The following is a 22,667-nucleotide window of genomic DNA, read 5'->3' as shown; positions in this document are numbered from 1 at the left end:
CAGTCCAGTTCTGCAAAGGTAATCCCTCAACATCTTTATCGACCCGGTTTGTGCATTCAGACACAGATACAAACATGGTCGTCCACCAACCGTTTCCACGATGTCCAAAGTACCTTGAAGTAACACGAGTTTCTTTCACTGGAACTAAAGTTTGGAGGTCTGAAGCCATAAACTCTGTTATTGTTATAATACCAATAACAGCTGACTGTGGAATATTTAGTAGGAAGGAAATCAAAGAGTGTGTTCAACAGATTGGAGTGCATTTACTTTGTCACCTAATTGAGACAGTATCTGAAATGTCTTGTTGACTGACTGGACGTGGCAACAGAGCAGAATGTGAAATTAAAATGTGGAGCTTTTTCAGCATTCAGTTTTACCAACAGGGTTAAAACGAGCAACCAGAGCATACCAAGGCACATCTCTACCATGAACTCCTTCTAAACTACTAGAACTAGAAGGTTAGATATTACTTCAGACATACACACATGAAGCTTTGTAGTAAATAACTGTTGTTTGACAGCAGCTTTCCACACTGTTGGCACTCTCTTCACTCAGCTTCATGAGGCAGTCACCTGAAACGGTTTTTAAGCCTTTAACTGGTGTTTCTTTATACGTTGCCTACGGTGACTTTAGAAAGGGGAGGCACACAAGCACCAGATAGAAAAAGATAAAATGAAATGGTCTTCTATAACTTAGTTTCTTTTTTCTCTGGTAGTGGGAAGTTGCCACCCTACTTACCCTACATCCACCCCATGCAACACTGGTACAAAAAGCAGCACACACTAAGCACTGAATGCAAAAGGATATATATTTTTTTAATTTTCTGAGACTGTATTTTGTTTGCCATGACCTACAGCCTATAATTATAGGTCATAATCTATGATTGTCAAAAATAAAACTGAACAATTGCTGAAATTGTATGACTTTGTCTTGAAATAAATTTACTTTTCAACAACCTGTAACCGGACATATAAAATGACGACTTCATCGTTGTCAGCCAAATCACAAGAGTCTGTGCAAAAGGTTGTAATCTCCCAATTTATTCCTTTCCTGTTATGAATAACATCCAGCACCGGGTTTGTGCGTTTTAGCTGCAAGATCAACAAGATGTTTGACACTAGAAAACAAAATGGATAGAAGAGAAATGGGTAAAACCGTTCCATGTCTCTAATCCCTCAGAGCTAGACGAGCTTGTCATTTCTACGGTGAGGTCTTTAAGGAGCTTGGTTACTTCAACCAAACAGTTCAACACCATATACATAAATATACAACACTGTGTGTTTCCACAGTGATTATCATTATACACACACCGCAGTTTTAACCCACAGAAAACGCATAAAGTATTCCAACTGTATGTGTATGGCCAATGAATGAAGATGTGTGTGTGTGTGTGTGTATTTGGACCGTTTATATGTCAATTTCATTTTATAATTTATCATGTGACACATAACAGTTTGCAGAAATACACACACCCACTGGTTTTAGGGTTAATATGCTAAGAAGATGGACATGTAACACTTTGCTTTTGTAAAATATTCTCTGTATTTTAGCGACATAAAGTCTCTTTTCCAGGATTCCTAAAGCCTAATTCCGGTCTCTCATAGGATGGGGCCAAAATAAATAAAAATAGTGAAAGCGAGTGACAGGAAGGAAAGCTAGGAGAGACAGTGAGACGGACAGACAGGAAATCGGAGTGAGTTCTGCCTCTTCCCCCGTCAGGCTAAGTGGGAGTGACCTTATGGCAGGCCAGCCAATCACACGAGGCTCCGGGCCAATCAGATCTCCTCGGTGTGAGCTCTGCGCTCGCTGCTGCCGCTCAGTGGCGGTTCAGTCTGATCACAACAGCATGGTGACCGGTTTCTCCAGGAGCTTCCTGAACTCTGCGAGCCACTGCGCTCCGACCGCGCCGTCCACCACCCGGTGATCGCAGCTCAGCGTTACCGACATCACGCTGGACACGTCGAACCTGCGAAGCCGCCAGGGTGACCAGGGTTAGCTTTGCATTATAAGCATTTTGTTCGTTTTATCAAAACAGCTGTTGCCATGACACCCACCCCTTCTCGTTGTCAGCGGGCATCAGACGTTTCTCGGAGCCTCCCACAGCAAGGATGCAGGCCTGAGGCGGGTTGATGATCGCCGAGAAGTTCTTGATACCGAACATCCCCAAGTTGGAGATTGTGAATGTTCCTCCCTGAAAGACAGAACATTAATAAATGTTAGTTAATGAATGAATGGATATGATTACATCATGAGATTCCAGCTGACACGGTGATGCACCTGGAACTCGTGAGGCTGCAGTTTGCCCTCCCTGGCTTTAGCTGCGAGAGCCGCCACGTCAGAGCTGATGGCGGCGAGGCCTTTGATGTGGGTGTTGAAAACGATGGGCGTGATGAGACCGCTGGCTGTGCTCACCGCCACACTCACATCCACCACGTGATTCCTGGAGAAAAGCAGTCAATTGTGATGAAATCGATGCGTTTCTGAGCCAGAAAAGCATCAGAGTGCCCTCTGCTGGCTCAAATGTGAAGCTGCAAGTTCTAACTTGCTCATAGATTTATTAAGATTGAGGAGTTTGGTGGATAAAACATTTATTTGGAAATGCACGCAAAGTTACTAAGGGATTTGTTATATGCATGTTAAAACACATTAGCTTTGTGCTCCACCCTTAAAAATGTTCTCTTAAAAATAATCACAGAAATTTATGAATGTTCTTTTCCAAATATCGTCATAATCATTCATGAATTTCCTTTATTTAAATGCCCATCCAATTTATACATATTAGAAAATGTTAGATGTGGAAATTTTGGCAGACTTTTGAAAATCTCAAGAGAGAATGATCAATTCTGCATTCTCTTAAAATAATTTCAGCAATGTTAGCTGTGATAATCTCTAGTATGAGATTTTATGAATGTTTAAAATCGTCAACTTTTAGCATAGGACCAGAAAAATCCTGTCCAACTATAAATAATTAAATTCTCACAACAGGACAGAAAGATAAACAAAATTGTAAATGCTTTTCTTTAAAGTTTTTATATTACGGCTCTTAAAGAAAAAGTCTAAATAATCCAAAAGTGGTACTTAAAGAAAAGAAAAAGGGACAATTCTGTCATCAGAAATATACTTAATTTTAAAGTGTCACTTTTCTGTTCGACAAACTGTAGACAACAGTTAAATTTTAGGGTTAATGTAAAATAAGAACCTTTGACTCAGTCATGCAGTTATTTTGCAAATATATTCAGCAATATTTTTGTACAACTTCTGCCTTTCTGGTAATTTTGCAGTGTAGTTGTTTCTGCTCTTGGGAGGGTGACAGACGGTTTGCTTTGTTGCGTCGCTATTTAGTAATTTAGTTGACCAAAACAACAGAAGGCTAAAATGGAAATTCAATTCAATTGCATTTAAGTAATGACAATGACAACCACTAAAGGAAAATGAACTCTTGTTTGTACTTACTGCCGTATGACTGTGTCCATCCAGGAGGAGTTGCACTCAGGAACCTTGAGGCAGGCCAGAGCGCTGGCTTTGATGATAAAATCATTCACACTGAGCTTGATATTCTGGGCTTTCACTTCCTGCAGAGCGGGGACAGCATGTTCACTTGCTCATTTCAACAGTAATTTAATGTGTTGCATAAAAAAAAAAAAAATCACCTCGCATGTCTGCTTAGAAGTTGCACTAACCTCATTGAGCTCTTTTCGAAGTTCAAGCACTTGGTCCATGTTAACATCTACAGAGAGATAATAGTGGGGGATGGTTTGCTTGGACTGCATCAGTCTCTGAGCGATGACCTGGAGGACAGACAGATAGACGCACTTCAGCTTTGATCCATAATTCATCACAGAGAGATGGAAGAGGTGTGCATATCCAGTCTGGGCTGATAAATGGAGTTGCCCGTCTGTAAGGCGAAATGTGGAAGCACAGGTCACAGATAACAGAGTATCGCTGTGAAACCTCCTCAGGGTGTTTACTTCAAAGCTCTGAACGCAGCCGGTGGAGAAGGAGGCCGTCCTAAAGCCCGACTGCTGGCAGTGCGGGAAGTCGTCGCGGAGGGAGCAGAAGTCGGGCGTTGGCTCTAATTTGTGTGATTCGTGTTGGCTCTCACCTTGCGGATGTTGCTGATGGGGATGTCTGTGAAGGTGCCAGCTGGAGCAGCCGGAGCGGCGGCTGCAGGAGCGGCTCTGGCAGCGGCGGGACTGGGAGCAGCAGCTGCAGACTGCCAGAGGAAAGGATTTAATCAGCAGAAAAACATTAAGGCACAAACAGTTTAATCACTTTTAAAAAATTTAAATAAACAAAAACAGGTTAGATACCAAAACAACTTGACTGAAAAACTGAAAGACCAAAGCCAAATTGGACGAAGACTGAAATCAGATTTTCATTTTGACCACCCCTGACTGGTTGGTCTGAAACTTTAAAATGCAATCTTTTTTTCCATCACTGAACACTTTGCTGCACAACCAGGAGGGTAAAACAGACAGAGGGAGCAGAAAAGGTGTAAAAACTGTATTTTCAGTAATATGTTTGGAGTCTGTAGAGGCTGTGGGAGAGAACGAAACGTTACTCTTAAGGCATGCCTGAACAAAATAATATGATTCCAATTTTTGAGGCCATGATTCAACTCAAAATTTATTTGGTGAAAACCTAAATGAGTCCAAATGTTTTTCTGTCACTTTTGTAGCTTCCTCTTTGTTGTGGTGCTTTCCTCAGATGCCTACATTCCAGTGACTTTGGGACATTTTATTTGGATTGAAGTAAACTGAGAATCACAGTTCTTATGTGAATCAATTTTTTGTCATATACCAAAAGAATAGCACTTCCAGCGCCTTTAGATTTAAAAACACTGGTAATTTCAGGACTTTGCCGTCACCCCAGAGCAGCAGCTTACAGATCCCTGCTTTATTTTGATTGATTTTTTTATTTATTCAGTTAGTCATCAATAATTTGGGGATATACAGAATGCTGTTTTATCAAAGCCAGCTACAATTAATGCTAATTTAAGTTGCTAAAGTTTGTTTGAAATCTAAGCACCAATGCTACTTTGTCTTTCTTTGTAAATAATAATCAACCTTGTTTCATTCCTACTGCTCTACGATGTCACCTAGACTCCTGATAAAATTAATTATTGGCCATTTTTTTTCATATAGTATTCATATATTATAGATATTAAGAAAAAAATTGGAATCAACTACACTCGTCAAATGAAAGCTTTGGCAGAGAAAAAATAAATGAATAAAATAAAGCAGGGCTTCACTCACAGGAGCAACCTTTGGTGGAACAAAGCTTTCAATATCTTTCCTGGTAATGCGTCCATCAGGACCAGATCCTGAATGAAACAAAATGAAAGTACCATGATTACATTGTTCTTTGTAATAATATCAAAGCTGCCCACAGTTAGCTTGGTCAGCCTTGGTTACCTACCGCTGACCTGGGCCAGGTCAATTCCCTTCTCAGCAGCAAGCTTCTTGGCCAGTGGACTGGCAAACACTCGGCCTTTCCTTGGTGCTGCTGGAGCTGCGGCAGCTGCTGGAGCAGCACTGGGAGCCTGCAACTAACATCCAGAAACAAAACCTGATATCAGCCAGTTTCTGCAGCGGTCTGGATAAAACCTCTCATGATGCAGTATTTAAAAAAAAAAACTTTTGTGAATAAAAGTAAGAAATCCCAACCAGAAACAGAGTACATGATCACATGATGATCACATGATCAGATTTTTCAGAAATATGATCTGTACTAAAAATATCTCTGAGAAAGAGGGGCAAAAAATGCTTTGAAGGAAAATGCATAAGTGGACTAAAGTAAACAAATGAAAATAATACAATAAAAAGAGTAAATATCAGTCGGCATCCTCACTTTGTTAACGCTCACCAATCTGCTTTCAATTACACATCGGCTCAACTTGACCAAAACACTTTGCATCACAGAGAAACCTGGGTTTGTTTTAATGCACTGGGTGATGTAGTAAAATACCACAATAAAAGCAAAACTCTGATTTCAAGTGCACTCTTTCTCATACTGGTTGGCCAAATAAGAAACCTGATTTTTGTTATAAGGTAAACACCTGCATCATCATGAAGGTAGAGTTTGTTGTTAAATATTCTACCTATTTAACAACTGATGGGGCTGCACAGAGCAAACAGCAGCTATGGACAGATTCCGGTTTTGATAGGACCTGTTGATCATTTGACTCAAAGCAGATTCTCTTGTGTTTCCAGGTAATCATAACTCAGAATGTTGTTCTCACGCTTAATTAAGTTAGTGCTTTGGTCTCACATCATCAACCCCTAATTAACCTATACAACTGAAACATGTCGATTTTTATCAACGTGTAAACACAGCTTGAGAAGAAACTTTATGAATGTCCCACCGTTACAGGAGTGGGAGCGGGAGCGGGAGCAGGAGGTGGCATGGACACGTCTCCCACCCCGGTCTCTACGTAATCCTTGAAGGCACCGATGTCACTTTCTTTCTCTACGATGATGCAGAGCGGCGCTCCCAGAGGAACATCCCGAGTTCCCTCGGATATCAGGATTTTAGCCAGATATCCCTCCTCCTGCACCTCGAAGCCTGCACAGAAACAGGAGATGTTCATTTTCCGGCAATTTGAAAAAAAAACATAGGAAGATGTTTGTTTTTATTTTTGATTGAAACTCCATTTGGACCTACCAATAGTTGCCTTGTCAGTTTCGATCTCAGCCAGTAAATCTCCTTCGCTCAACTTTTCTCCAACCTTCTTCTCCCAGCGCTGCACTGTTCCCATCGTCATGGTGGGAGAGAGTGCAGGAAGTGCAATCTGTAGTACACAACAGTCAAAGGCTTAGAGAGTACAAATTCACAGCCTTGCAATCGGTCAGAAAAAAAAAACTTCTTATCCCTTCAGTAGTCACATTTTGCCACATTACAACCACAAACTTCAATGCATTGCATTTGTTACACAAACACCAAAAAGCAAAAGTATAAAGTTGAAAGAAAGCAATACACAATTTTAATTTTTTTCCCCATACATAAATATCTGAGCTGTATTTGTTTTCAGCAGTTTCTAACAAGTTTTCATTGTATTCAGCTAAATCCAACTTCAAATTATTTCTGAAAAAAAAAGAAAAAAAAAAAAAAGAGAAGCAACCCAAAAGCTTGTCAAACTGTAAAGTTTATTTTTTTATGGCTTCTTGCCACTCTTCCATAAAAGCCAGAGTTATGGAGTGCATCAATAAAAACTCACTCCCACCTAAGCTGTGCATTCCTGAGGCTCCTCCAGCGTTTTCATGGGGCTCTTGGTTGCTTCTCATTTGAAGTAGCAGTTTTTCCCATTTACAGATAATAGGTTGCACAATTCTCTGTGACACAGTCGAAGCTTGGGATGTTTTACAACCGAAAAACGTTTAAGACTTCAACAACTTTCTCCCTGTCCTGTCTACTGTGCTCATCTGTCTGTATTTATCTGTGTCTGAAGGCAATAAGATATTAAAAAATAAAGACATTGCAATGCCACAAATAGCTCAAGGAGTATGAATACTTTTTCACTGAAGCCTGAGTCACATACAGAGAATACACCCTTATGACTCTTCAGCTGGCACAAGCTGTGACTGTAAACAGAAGTTTCACATCACTTTCACTCTCTTATTAGTGCACATCTGACGGTATTTGATGTTAGACTACCCCTACCTTCATGTGTGGGGGGTAAGAGCTGCCTGGTGCTGCAGGAGGAGGAGCCGTGGCAGGTGAAAGAGGAGGAGGAGCAGAAGCTGCAGATGAAGGAGCAGCACCAGCAGATTTGACAGACTCCAACGTTACGTCCTTAAATGCTGGGATAAGCTCTGGGCTGGAGGAGAACATTTGCACATTTAGATCCTCCTTTAGTCATTTTCTGAATGAGTAGAAAGTTTGCCATGAATCGATATAAATACAAAGCACTGACTTGTCAACTGTGATGCAGATTACTGATCCAACATTGACGTCTCTGGTGCCTTCCGGGACCAGGATCTTTGCTAGGTAGCACTCCTCCAGCATCTCAAAGCCTACAGTGGCTTTATCTGTCTCTACCTGCAAAGGTGGTTAAATAAAAAGTAGGAGTATGTAGTATACTTTCGAATTGTACTGGAATGTTTTTGTTTTTTTTTTTTTACATTTATACAATAAGACAGCAGCTAACCTCAGCTATAAGGTCCCCCTCACTGATTTTATCTCCTTCCTTCTTCTCCCAGCGAGCGATTGTTCCCGTCTGCATGGTGGGCGAGAGAGCAGGAAGCTCCACCTGATTAACAACAAGAAAGAACAGGGAAGTCATCTAAAAGAATACACAACCAAAAAAAAAAAAAAAAAAAAAAGCATGTTATATTAATCTCATCAAAAAGGATTTGTAAATAATGTCAGCTGTTGTGAGCAGAGTTGCAGCGTCATCATCGCCTCATTTGACTGTTCAATAAAATGGCCTACATGTCGGATTTCATCACATCTGCAGACTTTACGGTGGCTACGTGGGTCAAGTGACATCTGATAGCAGAGATAAGAAAGTGGGAGGTTTCCCAAAATAAACCTACATTACACTAAAGAGAGAAAATAAATGGTTTATCTAACAGAAAATCTGAATGGTGAAAAGCAGAACAGGAGGACTTGAAAATGTCTGGAATATTAAAATATCTTTATGAAATATTAATTTAAAAAATAGGGACTGATATTGACTGCTCTTTCACATTAAAGATTTTGAAAATAAAATGTTTAAAACAAACATTTCTTTTATCTAAATCAGGACTTTATTCTAAGTCAGTATGGATTCACCCAACTACTGATGCTTAAATAACATTTTCTTCAAAAGTATTAAATCAAATCCCTGCTAATTAATCTGAATTCTTTCTGAACAGCAGATTTTTTTTAAAACACTGATTCTTCTTGCAAGTGCATTTAGATAAAAAGTTGGTTACTTTTGACATAAAATGAAACTGAATAGTGGAATAAAAACATCAGAAACTCACAGAATAATGTAAATGTTTCCATACGCAAAACTTTTATAAAAACATTTGTTACAAAAAAGCTATGATATTTAAATGGTCAGAATTGTAGCTAAATACAGGTCCTTATAAAGCTTGTAAGAGATTTAAAATGCCTTAAAGTTCAAACTCCAGCAGGACAGCAATGCGAAACAGTTTCAAACCTACATGGTTGAAATCAAATCATGTTTTTTTTTTTTTTTGGAATGGCCCAATCAAAGGAAATTGATGAGGACATACTATGCTTAACAGAAAATCAATCCAGCTCATCATTCTGAAGTTGAACATACAGTACCATCCCCATAATGAAACATGGTGGTAGCAGCCTCATGCTGTGGGGATGGGGGGATTTTTTCAGCAGGGGTGCTGGTCAGTTTACAAGAACATGCCAGCTCTGCAGTAAATCCACCCAACAGATTGTACATTATTTATAACCAAAATTGAAATATGTGTATCATTTGTCTTCTTCACTACTATATGGACTTGTTTTGATCCGTCATAAAACATTGATGTTATGTGATGTTAAGAATAAAAAAAAATAACGTGGGGTTTGAATATTTTGGCAAGGCGCTGTACGTCCCCACTTTTAAGGTCAGAGTTTATCGTTTTAACAAACAAACACAACGTATTACAAAGTTTAAAATCTTGTACCGACATAACGCTGTGTCAACTTGATAGTTTTAAATCCAGTTACTACAAAGAAACGCCGCGTCACGACTCATACAGGTGTGACAGCTGCCTGGTGTAGCTAACCGCTCTCCGGTGCTAGCTGCTACCGTGAGCCTCGGTGCTATAGCAACCGGTCAGGTAACCTTACCTTCTGGTGAGGAGGGAGACTGTAGAAGCGGCTGCTCTGAAAGCCACCAGCCAGCTGAGGACACCGCAGGAGAGTCGTTCTGTGACCGAGACTCGAACCTAGGGAAACGACTCGGGAGCCCGCTCCGCAGTGAAGCCGCCTCAGACAGCCGGTGACGGGCACAGACCGAGAGCCGAGTGTGGAAGGCCCCGCCGGGAGGGCACGGGGACAGGAGAGCCCGGTGGACGGCCTGAGCCGGAGAATTAAACGAATCATTTCGCAGCGCTTGAAATTCTATACGGGGTTGTTAAATAATGTATTTGCCTCACATCGGCACCAGAAACTAGCTGGCACTGAGTTAGTCTGTGCCCGGACTCCTTCCTCCTCACTTTCTAATGACCTCCTCCAGTCCAAAACACAACGCTTTACGGCTCAAGTTGACTGGAGTTTGCGACAACGTCTTTAGAGGAGGTGTCGTAAATGTCGGCCACCAAAGTTTAGTCTTGCAATAATCTCCAAAACTTGAAATGAAGCTAGAATTCAAAACACAGTAAATGAAAAAAATATGTTTACAACACGCTTTGGTATGCGCTATAAACTATTGAAAAGCTGTAAAGTTAATTTACTGCAATACCACGAGGAGGCACATGGTGGCAGTAAACATAGCATACCCATAGAACAAAACAGTACAACCTACAAATGTTCTTTCTGCTTAATTATTCACTACTATGTGATATTCCGTCACATAAAATCCCAATAAAATGCATTAAAGGTCGTTGTAACTTTAAATACATTAAAATGGCACTACATGGAAGAATTCATCTGATGCATTTTCTCTGATCAATTTTAGTTGCTCAACTTTAGTTTACTCTTTCCTACACATGGACTGACTGAAGCATAATGCAAATAGGACATTATATGGCTTTTTTTTTCTCTCTTCCAGAACTACAATGTTTATTAATTGTTTTCTCTTTTGGCAGATTCTTCCAGCTTATCTGTGGCTCTCTACAGCTTCTATGAGTTACTATGAGCTTCTTGCCTTTTCTCTATTTAATGCTTCATTTGTCTGGCCTATAAGTTTAGGTGGACGGCCATGTTTCAGTATGCCTGCAGCGGCCCCGTATTGTGCCTAGGGTGATGTTCAAAGCTTTAAGTACTTACACTAGATTAGGGGCATCAGCATTAAAGGCTAAACAGACTATGCTCAATATTTTAATTTCTTTTTAAATTTGAAAACTGTATACACTTTTACAGTTGTGTTGGTCCACAATATAACTTTCCAAAATACTCAGAGCTGTGTGGTTCTAACATGACAAAAATAAAAAGATTCCAGTTATTGGGGTGTCAAGGCACCACTTCATTCACACAGATGAGCAAGTGTAAAAGTAGTTAAAACATAACAGTATAAAACATTAAATATTTCCAGCCTATTTATACTGTAGCTGTATTTAAAGTACAACTGCGTGTAAACATAAATTGGGCAACAATAAAGGCGTTTTCGCACTGCAAGGAATGGAACGGAACGGTTTTGACCATGTTTGCATTAGAACTTGCGACCGGTTCCACCCGGCCCCTTGGAACCACAAGAGCTGTGGTTCCAATCGGGCCGGCCAAGCGGTTCTGCTTAGAATCAGCAACTGATTGGCCGCTGGTTGTTATGGAGTCAGACGTTGATTTTCCGTTGACAGCTGGCTCTCACTAAACTGTATTTTATTTTGTAAATAGTGCTCTTTTCAATATTGTTATTATTAGTTTTAATTAGCAATGGATTCATCTCAATATAGTGCAATCACCTGGTCTAATGATGAGGTACATTTTTTTCTAAGCTTACTCGCTGATCAACGAGTACAAAATGATTTAGATGGGTCAACGAGGAATGAAAAAGTTTTCTGCCGCATCTCAGAGGAAAAGGCTTCGGCCGCTACATCGAAACCATTGTTTAGTTTAAAAAATAATGACGTCCGGTACCACTTCGATGGCGCCCCCAGTGTATATGTAAACACAACAAGGCTGGAACCGTTCCGTACCGTTCCTTGCAGTGCGAAAACGGCTTAAGTTGCCAAAACTCTCTGATAAAAGCATTTCTTAAGTAAGCATACAACACAACACAGCTATTGGTAAACATTTTAAGAAAGTAGCAGAATCTTAGATGCAAATGTACATTAAAAAGCGGCATACAAAAATTTTATTTCAAAATGTGAAACATTCAAAGGCTTTTCCTCCCCAAACATGCAAATATCCATACTTTGCACAAAAAAAAAATCTCAACAAACACCACAAATGGGAAAATACCATCTCACCAGAAAATTGTACAATTTTTACTGTACATGCAGTCATGGCATTTAAATACATGTGATCACAAAACAGACTTGTTTCAGTTGGCTTGTTAGTGAGAGATCAGTCAAAATTTTCCATAAATATGCAAACCTCCATACTGAGAAATAAACAGCATAAATAATGGGATGGTTAATTATGAAAGAACTAAATTTTGCTTGGAACTAACATTAAAATCTGACATTTAAAAAGGCTGTTTTATTTAAAAATCTCTAGACAAATAAACCATCAACATAAATATGATCTTATTCAAAATATTAAGAGGTATAGTCTACAATTACAAAAAATGGAGTTAGGTGTGGGTAGAGGCCTTTTTGTCTAAATCTCTACATGGGCGCATACATGTGTTCTTCCAATGACAATGAGTTCAGATACTTTAAGGCTTTTTTTTTTATACGACTGTAACTGTTCTCTGCAAATGCTTCCTACTACCGCTAGGTGGCATGCAAAACTGCAACTGTAGGACAAAATGTTTTGTCCTACAAAAATAAAAAAAAGGCAAATTCCTGTACATTTTTTGTCTCATCCTATCTATTCCGTCTTCCAAGCAGTAGCAAAAGACATTGTTTCTAATCAGTTTCTAATTTTATATTCTTTAAACAAGAACTAATGTAGTTTCAGAAATAACTATGAACAATATTTGTTTTTCCTCTAATTCTCCATGCAAGCCTCAGTACAGTAGTTTCTAATCCACTTAGTCCAAAAATAATGTTCTCGACTATTTTTCTACAGCAGTTATAGTGTGGCAGCATTAGGAACATGATAAAATCAGCTTTCCTTTGTAAGGCACAGAGTCTTATAATATCCTTGTTGTCAGATATTTGTACAGACTGCAGAGATATTCAGTTCATATTTAATAATCTAAAAAATGCTATGTTCTGACAGCATTGTGCTAATTTGTCCAGCCTCCAACACTGTGCATAATTCGTAGCTGCTCCGCTTGAATCTACAAAGGTCTAAAACAGAAAAGAAAATGAGTCTCTTGTCATAGGGAGTAATTAAGATGGCTGAGAGACAGAACAGTGACGATTACCTCTCATCGCCGCGGTCCTCTTCCAGCCAGGCCACTATTTTTCCCTCCCAGCCTGGAACAATTGCTCCATCCAGGAACACCTGGGGAAAAACGGAGACATACCATCTTGCTGAAATGCTCAATCTCAGTGTCATCTAAATTCAGCTGGTTTCCGGTTAAACTCCCTACAACATTTAGCAAGCTAAACTTTAGTGATAATAGGTCTAGATTATTATAAAAAATATATTTTTAAACTTAACACATCTTTATGAGGGGTGTCAATACACGCAGCCACCATCATTAGTAAATGGTGCCCACTGTCGCCCTGTTTTTATAATTCTCTCTGTCTTAGACTTACCTCCTCTTTTACAGTGCCAAACTCTGGGTCCAGAGCCTTGAAGTGGTACCTGTAGTTTCCCTCTCGATCAACAGCCGCCTTAACATCCTTCAGAGTTACTTCACCCAGCCTGCATAATGCATGTCAAGAAAAATAATTACATTTTCCTCGTTTTTTCTGACATTTTGAATCATTTTGCTTATTGTATGTCCTATTTGTACTGCACTGTCAGGATCAGTCGTATTGATGAATGGTACACAGAAGCTATATTTTCTTATTTAGTGTTAAAGAAAACATACATTTCATTGTAAACAAACAAGGACACAAACCTCTTGGGAATATTGATCATGGAGGGTGTTGGGGATTTTCCAGTAAAGTAAAGGATTTTTGTAGAAGAAGGAGAACCATTCTGTGACTGACAACTCTCTGCAGCAAACAGCAGTTTCAGTTAGAAAACAGTTTTAAGTTAGAAATGTTTCGTCACAATTACAATTTTTGACAGAGCAGAGATTCTTACGGAAGGAGGCCCATGAGTCCAAATCTATGTGCTGACCTTTCCGTCTCGGTGATTTCCCTCTGCCCTACAGAAAGAAAGAAACAAATATTCAGAGTGTAATTAAATCGCCCTCAAAAAACATAACTTATTTCAAGGTGGAATAATAATGCAGTTAGCAATGACATTGTGTTAGGTTTTACTGTGTATTTTCTATAAACTGCTGTATTGTGTATTTTCCAGGTACAAAGTGCCATTTTGTAGCACAATCGTGTAACTTTAGTCGTTATGAAAATGCTGAATATATGAAAAATAACTTTAAAAAAATTTGACTTAGAAATAGGACGCCTTAAAATTGGGCTGGGGACTCAAGATCCAATGATCAGCTTTAATCCATACTTGGTCTAAACTATTTATTCCGGTTTACATCTAAGTATTTGGTGAAATGTTCCCTAGAGAATTGCACCATGACCACACACCATTGGTATTCTGTCATGGAGTGAGATTTCAAGCAGTCCACAAACTTTCAGCGTGATGTCTGGTTTTTCTGGAAGGCCATTAATGAAGTTAGTATGTGTCATCCTTCTGGAATATTGAATTTAATCCAAATTACAACCATTTGATCCAGACAGTCACTCGCAGATTAACAACTGAAGCTGTAGTCAACTGCTCCAAAACTAGCATAGCTTTCCACAGTGGATTAAAGTTTGCATTACTATTGACTAAAAGAGTGATATTTACAGCTGGCCACACAGATAAGCCTTTAAGTGAAGAGAATTTTGGTCAAAATGAGGCTTTAACCTACTAACAATATGCCTACTGTTCAGCATGGCAGTGGTAGCATAATGTCCAGGACTTGTTCAGCAGTGGATTTTAGCTGTTGAAAGGTGGATCGAATAACAAGACAGGAAGTTCGCTTACAAATTTTTCAAAAGCACCTCAATTTGACAGCCAGATATTGAAAACATGTATAATTTGGTGGTCCGACAGGACGACAATCCCAAACGCATATCGAAACTGGTTTTTTCAATGGAAGAAGCAGGCTAATATTATGCTTCTGGAAGGGCATCAAACTCAACAATACTGGAAATGGACCATGTTTAAAAACTTAAGAGTGTAAATAAATATGCATCTATATGTACACATTTAACCAGAAATGTACTTTTCAAATATATTTTCCTAAACCAGAACATTAGTATGAAGCTGTGATACCCTGTGAGTATGCACAACATGCAGTCTGTCGATGAGTGATACTATTCCCTGCTCCAGGGTGTCCAGTGTATGGTGCTGCGGGTCGTGGTCTCTGAAGTTGATCCGCAGGCTCCTCAGCGCGTCTCTGAGCAGCTGGACCTCCTCTGCCTGCTGGCAGAGCAAAACCGAAACAAACTTTCAGCCCACAGAGTGAAAAAGCACCATGAACCCATTTCGGACAGATCAATTTGTCTTTGCACATCGTACAAGTTGAGCCACTTGTGATTGGTTTAATGTCACATGCAATTCATATTTCAGAAAAAAAAGTGACAATTAGCAACATTCATCTGAGCAATAAAGTGTGTGTTGGGGATTTTCTATCTAACAGGTTGAGGCTATCCAGTCCAAAACATTCATCAGTTTGTGATTGCCATCTGAGGCGGAGGCAGGAGATTCTCCCTCTCCCCATTTCATGTTAAGACTTCTTATTTGACTGTAAGATGCAAAAACATGTGTGGCTCACATATTACATTTTGATATGAGATGGGCAATCGGACCATGTCAACCTTAACATGACAGAAATTAAATGTACATAAATCTATTCAGTCTTCAACTGATAGAAAGAGAAATAATACTTACACCCGACACAGAAGGAGTTGGGTTTCCAGAGTAAGAATATCCATTGTTTTCCGTGCTGACTGGAATCTGATAAAGAAAAAAAAAAAACCACAGCTGTAGGTTGTATGGGTGTGTTCTTCATGGCAGTAAAAAAAGAAAAAAAACACCCAGCAAAGCACAGAAACAGCATTACCTCTTGCAGATTTCTACTCATTAGCTCCTGTAGCATGTCGTTTTTGTGCTCCAACTCTCTCTGTGCTTCAGCCTATAAAGAAAGTCACATGACCAAAAGTTGGGAACATTTCATGTATGAAGATTGACCATAAATAACTCGCTGGTGTCTCCCCGTTTGTTGTTTCACAGATGTTGGCATGTCTAAAACCATGGTTCTAAAAGAGGAAGAAATCAAATGCATTTTGAGAAACATCAAGCTTTGCCAACTTTATGACGTCACTCATACATAACTCTACCCTAACCACCTGAGAATGAAAGTTCAAAGCCCTACCAGTGACCCTCTAATCTTGCTGAGAAATTTCTAACTTGTTATAGAGTGTTATAGTGCCTGAATTATTAAAGTAGCTCACTTCACCCCTCAATCCAGCAAATTAACATACCTGGAGTTTTTGGCTTTCTTCTAGTTTGTGTTTGTACTGTTGGAGTAATCTGTCCTTCTGGCCGACGTCGTTCTGCTTCCAGCCACATAGAGAAGACATATTAGATTCTCTATTCAACTCAAACTCATTTGATGTTGACAAACGAGCTTAATTAAACCAAATGAATTTTATTCAAGCCTGTCACCTTGCATTCACCCCACAGCCTGTTGCATTCCTCCAGCTTCCACTTCAGCTCTGCCTACAACACATCATTACAGAAAAGGAGAATTACTTCTAAACAATCGTCATAAATACCATTTTGGAGACAATTTTAGATGCAGTGTTTTAATGATTTTCCCACGATCGTAAATAAGAAAAGGGAGAAGAATTTTTAAGAGAAGCCTGAATGTGTTTCCTACGTGGTGGTTGTTGATTTCGTCTTTCGTCATGCTAGCTCGGAGAAGTTCCTGCTTCATCTGCAGTATAGACGCTTCCTGAGTGCACAGCCTCTGCTGCTGGGCTTCCTGCACAATAAGAACCAAACACAAAGTCAAGATCTGAATCGCAAAATGATTACAAACGTTATAAAAGTACTGCTTCGACTCACCTTAACTGCCTGCAGGTTTCTGATCTCCTGCTTACAGAGCAACAGCTCCCTCTAACACGAGAAGCAAAGAACACAATGCATTAAACATTAATGCCAGAGTGAATTCTGTAGTTGCAAGAATAATTGTGTTCCTAACAGACCAAATAAATCAAATATTAGCATAAAAAAGATAAGGTATTGTGTACCTTCAGCTCTGTGACCTCCTCCATACTCTGATCCAAACGGCTGCGAGCGACTATCTGGAAGAGAAAAAGGTGTGTGAGAACTACAACAGAGGGAGAATAAAGGGAAACTGATATCCGTGTCGCTCTCTGACATACACAAGCACGCGCATACTCAAATGGCTCAGGAAAAAGTAACGTGATCTGCAGCGAGCACAAAAAAACTCCAGAGAGTCAGAACTAAGACCGAAAAGAATCGGACGGACAGAAAATCGAATCAACGGTTATAAAAGATAAATAAATCAAGTGAACTGAAACCTACCAGCTGCTGTTCAGTATTGACTGTCTCCAACGTCAAAGACACATCCTGTTCATCCTCAGGGAGAGAGCCATGCAGCAACAGAGCCTGGAAAAACACCCACAGTCCAACATGTGACACCAATTTGTACTTTGCAGTGAAGCCACACACCCATTAGCTGACAAACTATCCTTTATTTGAAGTGAAGTTAAGTTTGTGCAAAATATACAAAAACTAAGCAAATGGAACAAAAAACAGCCAAAGATAAAGATCTTACAATTAGGTTTCAGACATGACATTTTTTGTTATAGTTTTGGTAGCTTTTACTATGTTTTGAATCTCCTCATAAAGCCAACAAAATTTATTGGCACCCCTCATAAAGATGTGCAGAATAAATTAAAATAATTCCATCTTTTAATGCAGAGGCACAATCTCACCATTACATAAAAATCCAGGTGGTATTTTTTATACTCCATATATCAAATTAAAGGGAATGATGCAGAAGTCCATTTCTCTTAAGATTCTGGCCTCCAGAAAAGACGAGGCACCATGTTTCTCTTGCCATCACACTTTTAGAAAACTGCTGCAACGAGCTGCACCTTTGGACGACCAAAACCTCCACAGCAACAATGGACGACAACTGGGTTGTATGGGAGTAAAAGAAGAAAAAATAAACCACTTTCTGTTCTACCATCACAAACGTAAACCTGTAACTAGAACTGTGTGCTTTGGTCACATGAGAGTAAAATTAAGTATTTCAGCAAAAGACACTCCAAGAGGGTTCGGCTTCAAACAAAAGATACAAAAGATGTATAAAAGAAAAAACCATGCCCAATGTTCAGAATGGTAAACAATGGGTTTATGATGCTTTGGAATAGTGCAAGACATCATGATCACTTAAGAGTAATATAATAATTTAAATAATAATTGAAAGTGTTAAAAACTGTTTTTTTAGTAACCCTTCATGAAATAAATGACCTTCAGTGTGAGATTTAGCTACTGCAATAAAAGATCGATTCATCTTAAGAAATGTTACACATTCTTGCAATTCTATGATTACAGTGTGAAATTATTAAATCAAGAATTGTGTGGAATTGTATCAAATCAGAGGGAAAAAAAACAAAACAGATGGAATATTGTCAGCTATAAACAACTGTTAACCATTATTTCTTTTCAACAGACTTAAACATCTCACCGTCAGAGTGGGAACAAATTAGTTTCAGCTAATGCAAAACGAGTAAATCAGCATAACTTTAGTACTAATTAGCACCTTTATCATGACAACAATACAATCATCCTCATCTTTTAATACTGTTGAAAGAAGGGAATATGATCGCCTCATCCTCGTCTTCATACCTGCAAGGAAGACACCATCTTCCGTGTCTCTTGAACCTCCTTCTCCAAGGTTTCACTCAGAGAATCCTCCAGTGCCATCTGCACTACAGCATCAGATGGCTCCACTATGAGCACACACAGAAATGAGTGACACAAGCCAAGTGAGTATGTTTTGATGTAGGCTCGACAGGACGTACCGCTGCTCTCCTGCTCCTGCTCCTGCTGCAGGCCGTCATGCGCCTGTCGGTCTGAGTTGCTGCTCTGCTGACTTCTTGGTGATGGCAGTGGAGTGACGGAGCTGAGGCTCACGAGAGACAAAAACACTAATTAATCTACCTATTGGTAAATGTTTCGCTGGCCAAATAAATTGGCAGTATCCGAGTCTATTCCCGGTGGTGGCTTTCAATTTGGTCAGCAGAGCTTCCAGCTGAGGGACTTTGAACACTTTATCTTCCTTTATAGTAATTCTTAAAGAGAAGTCCGCATCACAAAAACTAGAGATCAGAAATTGCCTGCAAAATTCTGATTGCTGGATCTCTGCTTTAACCATGTTTGTGAAATGCATATTTTCACTGACCCTAAAGGCAATTCTGTTAGCTTTAAGGCAGAGGATTGAAAAACCGTACCAATCAATGCAGAACAAAAAATGTCTACAGGCAAACTGAATGTTGTGAAAGCAGTCTAGACCGCCACTCTATGTTACACAGGCTGGATTTTATTATTAATAAGGCATGTCACAAACCAGACTCTATCAGTATTGCAAATGCAATATTAAAAAAACAAGTTAGGAGTCATTTTGTGTTATATTGTGTTCCTTGATTGCAGTCAGTTTGCATAAATATTTTTTTTGCCAAAAGTTATATTTTGTAAATGAGGGAACGTAAGAGCAGAAAGAGACAAACCATACAGAAAATAGCATAGCATGAAAATGCCACAAGCACTAGTTAAACTCAATCTTATCTGAGTTAAAGTTGTTTAAAATTTTGAAACTCAAAGAGCCTCTATGTCTCGGCTTACCATTTAATCTGGGTTCCCCCCATAGTGGGCTGCAGACAGTCCGGCCAGCACAAAACACTTTGCCCCTTTCCTCTGTTTTAGCCCTTAGGATCTTGAAAAACTCATGACAATTTCTGTATCTTTATGCTGTCAAGCCACGCCCCCTGCCCTCCAGATAGCCAAGAGTTACTAAGGCAACCGATACAGCTGACACTGCTCAGTATCTCCCAGTTAAGCTAAACATCTAATATAGGATTGTTAGAGCTCTGGTGAGTCTGAGATGGTCTCTAATAAGGCAGCAAGCTTGGAATAAATGCGCTGGTTTTCAGCCGTTATTTTCACGACGGGTAAAACGCTGCAAAACAAAACTTCACACCAGCATGTGACTGCAGAAAATAAAGAGAGATCATTTCTTTTTCTCAAGAATCAGTCTTGTGGTTAGCTCAGATGTCTCTGAGCAAACACACACAAATCCTAACCAAGATAAAAGCTTAGGGGACAAAGACAAAAGTCATATGCTCTGTCAGACACACACAAAGACAATAATGAACCACATAACATGATCTGAGGTTAGGGTCCGAAAAGTGACAAATATGTAAAGTATCAAGTAACTGCGAGCAAAGGATAAACAAACAGAAGTTATGTATTTTTAAGTAGCACAAAGTTCTTTAAAACAGGATCCATATTTGTTAACTTCAATCAAATCAGCCTTTACACTTTTCTGAGTCATAAAGAAACTAAATATAATATTTTGATGAGTTTAGGCTGCTGTTGCTCACATCTGCAAGATTTGCTCCCAACTATTTTAATCTCATTCAATAATTCTGTGTCAAACAATACAGCAAATACAATCCTATTTTAAACATTTTCTGTTTAATAAAAGAACTGTTTTTCCTCAATGCACTACAGATATTTTTACTGTTTCCTATATAAAAAAAATGTTTTAACGACAATACTTTTCCTAACATGAGAAATAGTATTTGAGGTCAATCATTCTTATTTAGCCCTGTAGTTGACTGGGATTTAAATACTTATTGAAATAATTTAGGGCTTTCACTATGAAAGTAATTTCAGTCAATACAGCTAAAATCATTTTCCTAATACAAGTTAGAAATAACTGCATTTTTATGATATCGCAGGTATAACAACTACCTGATTGCCACCAGAACTTTTGTTTTACTTAATTACAATTTTTGGAACAAGTAGTCATTTGAACCGTTTTAAATTGAAGGCAGACTTTTGCCCAGTTTTTAATTCCCTGGGTATGGTACTTGACTGTTAGGTTACCTACCTCTCTCAACATGAAGTAAAGAAAAGATAATTGCTTATTGTAAAGAATTTATCTTGACATCATCCATGTTTGTTTTGATCAAATGAGAAATGGGAATGATTACAGAGTGGAAATTTGTTTCTTACAAGAGTAATTTGATTTTATGCTGAAGCAAATTACCTGCTGAGATGAGGATTCTCCTGCTCATCCGTGACTCCTCTTTCATACTGCTGGACCAGTGCACGGACACATATGCTCCTTTCGCCATCTAACCTCCAGCCACTAGAAGAGGACACGCAAAATAAAAATAACGCAATTATGTGTAAGAACTGTCTGATTAATCATCTTTATATAAGAAGATGAGCCTCCGCTCAGCAGCTTAAATGGAGGATAATTGATTGATATTATTTGTTTGTCCATTAGAGGTCAGCAAATCCTTTGAGGACGTTACTCTGAGACTCAGTAGATCTGCATCTGGATGGTTTAGATGAGTAAAACTAAAGTAGGTGTAGGCTCAAACAGACTAGGATAAACAACAAATTATGACAAACTAATTACAGGATATTTGTTTTTTTTAGCTCACCAGTTAGAGTTAAAATGCTCTAACTGGTAATCTAAAAACAAAAAGTAGCTGATTTTTAATCATCATAATTGAGAAATTATGAAAGGATTCAGAAAGGATGCATTTACGTCTTTAGTTATTTAAGTTATTTATATAAAGACACCAGGTAAGTCAATGTAGGCCACTTTACAGAAGGCTGGCAAAAAAACAAAACAAGACCAATGAAAAATGTCATAAAACAGGCCGTGGTTACTTCGGTGTCAGACTTTTTTTTATTTTTTACATAGTTACATTATAGATTAGCCTGTAATCCATAGCCTGAAGCCACAGTCCACAGCTGAAGACAGACAGGAGGAAAACAGAAGGTCAAGTTCATCAGACCTCAAATCGAGGTTAAGACTAACGTACAGATTTGCAAGATTTAAGTTACAGTAATCCAAAAGCAGCTAAGGTACAGAAAGGCATTTCTAAAAGTTTTTCTTTACAATGTATCTTACAGCCGAAAACACTGGCATACCTGTTGATGCGTGCAAAACGTATTGGCAGTGAGGCGTCCAAGCGGGCAGATGCCAGAGCAGCAGCAGCCCCTTGAGCCAAAGCAACCGTGGAGAGAGGATTGTGGGTTGTGTTTCCTCTAGTTAGGCTCCTCCCGCCTCCAGCCGCAGCCCTCTGACTGGCTGAAGGTTTGAAATGGGCTGCCAGAGCCAGAATAATCCTCATGATGGATTTCAGGTTCCCATCGATGATGTCTAAAAACCCAAAACAAAGCCTGTGATGCAGATGTTTATCAACCATAAAAAGTGTTTCTGTTTTTTTTTTAATGATGTTAAAATGGTCTCCTTATGAAGCCTGATCAAAAGATACAGTTTGAATCTCAGAGGGGAGAGCAAGCAGAGTAACTTATCAGAGAAATTACTTTATGTTCACCACATTCCACCAGCAATAACTGCTTTTCTATTATTGTCCAAAGACAGGAGACCAAGTGGGTGTTCAGAACAAAGCAGAAGGAGGCAGACAAAGTGAGATAACCTTATAAATGCATGTCTATGACTGAAACTGACAGTCAGTGAGGATATATATATA

At 39.1% G+C, this 22,667-nt stretch overlaps 2 protein-coding genes across 6 annotated transcripts in view; both read right to left on the bottom strand.

Moving 5' to 3' along the window:
- Positions 1-1,019: 1,019 nt before the first annotated feature.
- On the bottom strand, positions 1,020-10,219 carry dlat (dihydrolipoamide S-acetyltransferase (E2 component of pyruvate dehydrogenase complex)). Of its 2 annotated transcripts, none has more exons than XM_017308598.1 (14): positions 9,799-10,219; positions 8,147-8,248; positions 7,913-8,037; positions 7,660-7,816; positions 6,664-6,790; positions 6,365-6,564; positions 5,419-5,548; positions 5,256-5,323; positions 4,103-4,213; positions 3,681-3,788; positions 3,454-3,572; positions 2,278-2,440; positions 2,055-2,191; positions 1,020-1,966 (listed from the first exon to the last, which is right to left on the bottom strand). In XM_017308598.1, the coding sequence occupies exons 1-14, from the start codon at positions 10,051-10,053 to the stop codon at positions 1,837-1,839; spliced, it is 1,932 nt and encodes a 643-aa protein (XP_017164087.1). In that variant the 5' UTR covers positions 10,054-10,219; the 3' UTR covers positions 1,020-1,836. The 2 variants fall into 2 exon arrangements, with proteins under 2 accessions (XP_017164087.1, XP_008425314.1); XM_008427092.2 differs by having other exon boundaries at positions 5,419-5,542.
- Positions 10,220-11,935: 1,716 nt separating this feature from the next.
- The window catches only part of dixdc1b (DIX domain containing 1b), a 16,297-nt gene continuing 5,565 nt past the window's right edge, over positions 11,936-22,667 (bottom strand). Inside the window, exons 4-21 of one of the 4 annotated variants that reach the window (XM_017308441.1) lie at positions 22,102-22,333; positions 21,203-21,304; positions 18,954-19,060; positions 18,778-18,881; positions 17,446-17,529; positions 17,148-17,201; positions 16,963-17,013; positions 16,775-16,879; positions 16,561-16,614; positions 16,377-16,451; positions 15,956-16,027; positions 15,784-15,849; positions 15,166-15,315; positions 13,978-14,041; positions 13,790-13,886; positions 13,482-13,590; positions 13,145-13,224; positions 11,936-13,067 (exon numbers count right to left, since the gene is read on the bottom strand). In XM_017308441.1, coding sequence (XP_017163930.1) covers positions 13,058-13,067; positions 13,145-13,224; positions 13,482-13,590; positions 13,790-13,886; positions 13,978-14,041; positions 15,166-15,315; positions 15,784-15,849; positions 15,956-16,027; positions 16,377-16,451; positions 16,561-16,614; positions 16,775-16,879; positions 16,963-17,013; positions 17,148-17,201; positions 17,446-17,529; positions 18,778-18,881; positions 18,954-19,060; positions 21,203-21,304; positions 22,102-22,333 — 1,616 coding nt within the window. In that variant the 3' untranslated portion in view covers positions 11,936-13,057. The remainder of the gene's footprint in view (positions 13,068-13,144; positions 13,225-13,481; positions 13,591-13,789; positions 13,887-13,977; positions 14,042-15,165; positions 15,316-15,783; positions 15,850-15,955; positions 16,028-16,376; positions 16,452-16,560; positions 16,615-16,774; positions 16,880-16,962; positions 17,014-17,147; positions 17,202-17,445; positions 17,530-18,777; positions 18,882-18,953; positions 19,061-21,202; positions 21,305-22,101; positions 22,334-22,667) is intronic. The other 3 variants (XM_008427093.2, XM_017308442.1, XM_008427094.2) reach the window with 3 other exon arrangements.

This window comes from Poecilia reticulata, linkage group LG14 (assembly GCF_000633615.1).
Source record: "Poecilia reticulata strain Guanapo linkage group LG14, Guppy_female_1.0+MT, whole genome shotgun sequence".
Lineage (NCBI taxonomy): Eukaryota > Metazoa > Chordata > Actinopteri > Cyprinodontiformes > Poeciliidae > Poecilia > Poecilia reticulata.
This window is presented reverse-complemented; position numbering and strand designations above follow the sequence as displayed.

Excerpts from the sequence above, each read along its gene's own strand:
- dlat (XM_017308598.1), bottom strand. The coding sequence starts at position 10,053 with ATGATTCGTTTAATTCTCCGGCTCAGGCCGTCCACCGGGCTCTCCTGT. Across the intron at positions 4,214-5,255 it reads TTCCACCAAAGGTTGCTCCT|TCTGCAGCTGCTGCTCCCAG; the intron begins GTGAGTGAAGCC and ends TTCCTCTGGCAG. Across the intron at positions 3,789-4,102 it reads CCATCAGCAACATCCGCAAG|GTCATCGCTCAGAGACTGAT; the intron begins GTGAGAGCCAAC and ends TCTGTCCTCCAG.